General features: G+C 40.9%; 1 protein-coding gene across 1 annotated transcript in view; it reads left to right on the top strand.

Moving 5' to 3' along the window:
* Window positions 1-5,493, top strand: part of SOAT1 (sterol O-acyltransferase 1) — a 90,594-nt gene that overhangs the window by 41,627 nt on the left and 43,474 nt on the right. The window contains exon 3 of the mRNA XM_006142314.3: window positions 2,168-2,226. Within this exon, the coding sequence (XP_006142376.1) occupies window positions 2,168-2,226 (59 nt within the window). The remainder of the gene's footprint in view (window positions 1-2,167; window positions 2,227-5,493) is intronic.

A 5,493-nucleotide genomic window follows, 5' to 3' on the forward strand; every position in this document is an offset into this window, starting at 1 on the left:
TGTGTGTGTGTGTGTGTGTGTGTGTGTGTGTTTTAAGAGATTTTTGCTATAGGGTGTGTGCTATCACCAGAGAGACAGGCAGAGACAACAGAAAGCGAGAAATCACCCCCTGGGGGATGGTCATGCTACAATCCCTTGTCTGTTCTCCTTGGGATTTTGGGCATGTACAAACGCATGCCCAGTGTGAGTTTTAAGCTGCTGGGTCAAGGACTCAAAAGACTACATAGGAGTGTACATATAATGTAACCATTACGCATAACCACTATATGTGTGTGTATATATATAGTTACCATGTTATTTGTGAATAGGCATATTCTGGAAGTTATGCACAAGTAGTGACAATCTACAGTGTATCCTTCCTTTTTCCCCTGTGGTGGTTGAACTAGTGAAGGAAAGAAGCTTTTGATATTCATTTACTTGTACAATTATAGGTTATTTATGAGACTATGTCTGGTCATGGAGAACTAAATAATGTATCTGTGCAGTTTATTAGAAACATCAAATGAATATTTATCTCACTATTACACTTCTTAGTTAAGGTACCAGTTTGTGGGTATCTTCAGAGTTCATCCTCTGCTATCTGTTCTCAGCGCCATTGTTTTGCTATAGGAAAGCATCATTTTTTTTTCTGAATAGATTGTGTTTCTCCCTTATGTGATCCTTCCCACAGTATAGCATCAGTTTTTTCTTTTGCTTAAAATTCTTAGTTTCCAGGGACCAGTAGATAGCATAATGGTTACATCATTGGACTTCCACATAGCCAACCATGGTTCGAGACCTGAACCTGCAGGCTTAAATCTCAAGCTGGGTGTGTGTGCGTGCATGTGTGTGATTAAAATCCTTAGAGAATGGAGAAGGGGTTGCAGTGTAGCCATCTTTCCTGGGGGGTGATTTATTGCTTTCTGTCTCTCTGTCTCTTTGATGAGTGCACATGCTCTATAGCAAAAACCTCTCTTAGAAAAAATCTTTGCTTCCAGAAAACCCTCATTCTGATATAGAGGTGCTTCATGATATAACTTCTAGCCTCTTTCCCAGTCATGAACTTTGCCAATTGATGATACTCCACCATCTCTGGGCTTTTTTTTGTGTTTTTTGTTTGTTTGTGCCATAGGGTGCATGCACTCACCACAGAGACAGACAATGAGAGGGAAAGTGGGAAATCACCATCCAGAGGGGATGGACACACTCTAGTCCCTTCTCTTCTGTTTTCCTTCTGAGAATTTGGGCTCACATGCACGTGTGTCTGGCATGAGTTTCAAGTCTTGCTTGGTCCAGGACTTGAACCACAGTCAACCAGGTATGAGTCCATCACCTTAACCACCGCACCACCTACTGGCCCCTCTCCTGACTTTTTATTGGTGTTAAGTTAGGCATCCAGTGTAATTGCTATTTTATTTATTTACTTATTTAATTGCTAGAGGATGTGCATGCTCACCAGAGAGGAGGAGGAAGCACCTCTTAGTTGGGTGTGGTTGCACTACTCTCCTTTTCTCCATTTCTCCATCCCAGTAGGATTTAGGATTTAGGATTTAGGACATGCATGGACATGCACCCAGCATGGTTTTCTTTTTTTTCTTTTCTTTTTCTCTTTGTTTTTTTTTTTTTGCTTCTTTTTTTTTTTTTTTTTATTTGGGAGAGGTTTTTGCTACAGGGTGCGTGTGCTTGCCAGAAAGACAGAGATGGAGAGACAGAAAGGGAGAACTCACCCCCCAGGGGGGATGGTCACACCGCAATCCCTTCTCCTTCATTCTCCTCTCGGGATCTTGGGCATGCATGCACACGCTGCCTGGCGTGAGTTTAAGCCACCGGGTCCGGGACTCGAATCGCGGTCGACTACGTGGGAGTCCAGCGACATAGCCATTACACTAACTGCTGGTCCCAAAGTCTTTTTCTTAGGACTCATGGGGTTACTGGAGGGAGCCAGAGAGATAAAGTGCAAAATCACCTCCCAGGGGGCATGGCCATACTGCAATCCCTTCTCTTCGTCCCTCTCATGATTTTGAGCCCACATGCACCTGTGCCTGGTATGATTTTTCAAGCCACCACGTCTGGGACTCACCACAGTCAGCCATATTGAAGTCTAGCACTTTAAACACTATGCCACCTGCTAGCCCAGCCGCTAGGCAATTTTTACCAACTTAAGTCATTGTTTTGTTCCTTCCCTTAGGTGGAATTGACATGAAACAGTTGATAGCAAAGAAGATACAGTTGACAGCAGAGGCTGAGGTAAGCAACTCCCTCTTTAAGAAACAAAAATACAAAGTTTTGGATAAAGTTTTTGTTCAGTGTCATTTTTAATCCTACATTGCATAAAATGTATTGCAATCCTGTCTGATCAATTGGCATTATCCTGTTGTGGAACAGGAAAATAAGATCTGCTACTGTGTATCCTATATAAAAAACACGGATTCTCTTTTCTCTCTTATCCCATCCATCGCCATCATTTTCTGACTCTTAACAGAAAAATTTTGGTTTATGTGAACTACGTTTAATGACTGATATAGTGTGAAAGTATCTATTAGTGTTAATAGTAGACCACCAATAAATATTGAATCTGAATCTAGAAGTAGATTCTCTGTCACGGAAGTAGAAATAACCAGTTCAAAAAACCACAATATAGAGCTGTTCCAAATGAGGACCCAACAGTTCTATAAGTCAGAATTCAGCAGTCTCAGAAAATTCTGGAAATCAAAAAAATACCTTTTTTAGTTTATTTTTTTTTGCTATAGGGTACATGCACTTACCAGAGAGAGTGAGAGCGAGAGATTGAGAAATCACCTCCTTAGAGGTGACGGCCATGCCAAACAAAAAACTCACATTAGGCACATGTGTGTGTGTGTGTGCCCAAGATCCTGAGAGGAAACTGGAGGAGAAGGGATTGCCATGTGACCATAACCCCTGGAGTGTGATTTCTTGCTTTCTGTCTTTCTATCTCTCTGGCAAGCACATGCTCTTAAAACAAAACTAAACTCACACTAGGCTCATGTGTGCATACTCAAGATCCCGAGAGGAGAATGGAGAAGGGATTGTGGCATGGCCATTCCCCCGGGGGAGGTGATTTCTTGCTTTCTGTCTCTCTCACTCTCTGGCAAGCATATGTGCCTTATAGCTAAAATCTCTCTTAAAAGAAAAAAAAAAAGCTTGTTTTATTTATTAATTTAGATATATGTATATGCATGTGCATATATTTTTATATAGAATAACTTTAGAATACATTTCAATAATCATATTTTATAAGGTAGTATGTTAGCTTATTTATTAATTTTTTTTTAAAGGTTTTTTGCTATAGGGCACATACGCTCACCAGAAAGACAGAGAGAGACAGAGAGAGAAAGCGAGAAATCACCCCCCAGGGGGCATGGCCATGTCATAAAACCTTCTTCTCCATTCTCTCGGGATCTTGGGCGCGCGCACACACACACACACACACACACACACACAAGCCCAGTGTGAGTTTAAGCCACTGGGTCCGGAACTTGAACCGTGATCAACTACACGGGAGCCCAGCGATGTAGCCATTATGCCATCTGCTGGCCCCGCTTACTTATTTTTTTAGAGAGCCATTTTTACTTTAGGGCACATGTGCTTGCCAGAGAGACAGAAAGCAAGAAATCACCCTCCTCAGTGAGGATGGCCACAACTGCAATCCCTTCTCCTCCATACTCCTCTTGGGACTTTGGGCACGCACACACACTCGCCCGGCGTGAGTTTAAGCCTCTGGGACCGGGACTCTAACCATGGTCAACTACGTGGGATTCCAATGATGTAACCATTACACTATCTGCTGGCCCCATGTTAACTTATTTAATTCATTTTGATATCAGTGTCTTTGTTATTATCAGGGCAAAATTTTCAGTTATCTTTCAAGGTCTGGGGATTCTCAGTTTTCACTTTCATGTGATTTGCTGGAAATACTGCACTTTCTGAGCCCAGGGATGATGCTTTCATTGCAGTTTCATTATAAAAATGTATATGCTTAACATTTAGAGATCTCCTCACACTCCATCATCCTGTAGGTGTTTTCATGAGGTCTGTAATATAACCACTTACAGTACTGTTTATAAAGTGGTATGTATGCAAATGTGTGTTTAGTATATATGAAACCATCAGGCTAGACTTCTAATTCGTAGTATGTTGAATTTTATGTATTTTTCCTGATTCCATTGGGTTACCTCTGTAGGCAACCAAAACTCTAATGATGAAGGTCATTTCTGAGAATGTCTCTAGTTAGTTACTGTAATACTCTATTCTAGAGACCATTAAAGACTTGGTTATTAAGCAACTTTACTTATCTGAGAGATAATTATCATTTTTGGCTAAGGAAAAAACCTCATATATAGGTACATGTGCTGTTGTTAAGGGCCATTTGTTTGCAGATTTAGTGATTAAAATAAAAACTTTGGCTTCTGTGGTTTATGGTAGTGATTCGGACCCATTTTCTTTTTCTAGACAGTCAAGACACTTGGATTTGTCTTTATTTCTTTTCCAGTTCTGCATCTGTCCTCTTGCACCTTTTCCTTTTCTATAATAGCAAGAACACAGCTCAATCGTACTTTATTTGTGAGGGAAAGTTCCAAGTAGGTTTCTTGGTCAGTCTGTCTCTGCTGTCATTGCTGGTGTTTTAAAGGTCTAAAGTTAGAGGAGAACTTTTTCCAGAAGGAATCACAAACCCCACAGGGTAAGGGAGCATGGAGTGGGAAGTAGAGGTTGGGGGAGAAGGAAGATGCAGAGGGGAAGGACATGGAGAAATGTTTAAAGATCTAAGTTAAAACTTTAAAAAGAATATTTTTTACTTATCTCCTTTATGTATTAATTAGTGACTATAATTTTTTAAAAGACATTTTTGCTATAGGGCATGTGTACTTGCCTGAGAGCCAGAGAGACAGAAAGCAAGAATTACCTCCGCCCTCCCACCCCGGGAGGATGACCATGCTGCAATTCCTTTTCCATTCTCCTCTTGGTATTTTGGGCATGTACATGCACATGTTTGGCTTTAGTTTCAAGCTGCCTGATCTGGGACTCCAACTACAGTTGGCCACGTGGAGTCCAGCGCCTTAACCACTACGCCACTTGCTGGCCCCAGTCACTACAATTTTAAGTTCTCAATTTGGTCAGTTTAGGATTAGGAGAAAGAAGTGAATGAAGCAAGGGAAAAGAAGCTGAGGGAAAGGAGGATATGCATTTAGACAATATTGTATCATAATGTGAAATATTTGCACAACGTATCATATTGTGCAAATGACACCAGGACTGCAGGGTTGTAGGAGACTTGTTCTCTGCTGTTACAAGAAGGAGGAGAAAACTTACACTGTCCGGAAATGGTGCTTGATGGGGATCTGTGCCCTCATTGGGACACAGTGGAAAATTGGAACCAGATCACCAATCAGTTTTTGTGTATTTTTTTCATGTACCTATTTCTATCTGAAATTTCCTTTAATTTTCTATGCTCATTAGTCAAAATACTGTATGTCCTTTCAAATTCTAGCTACATTC

The sequence above is a fragment of the Tupaia chinensis genome, unplaced genomic scaffold (assembly GCF_000334495.1).
Source record: "Tupaia chinensis unplaced genomic scaffold, TupChi_1.0 Scaffold000074_1, whole genome shotgun sequence".
NCBI lineage: Eukaryota > Metazoa > Chordata > Mammalia > Scandentia > Tupaiidae > Tupaia > Tupaia belangeri.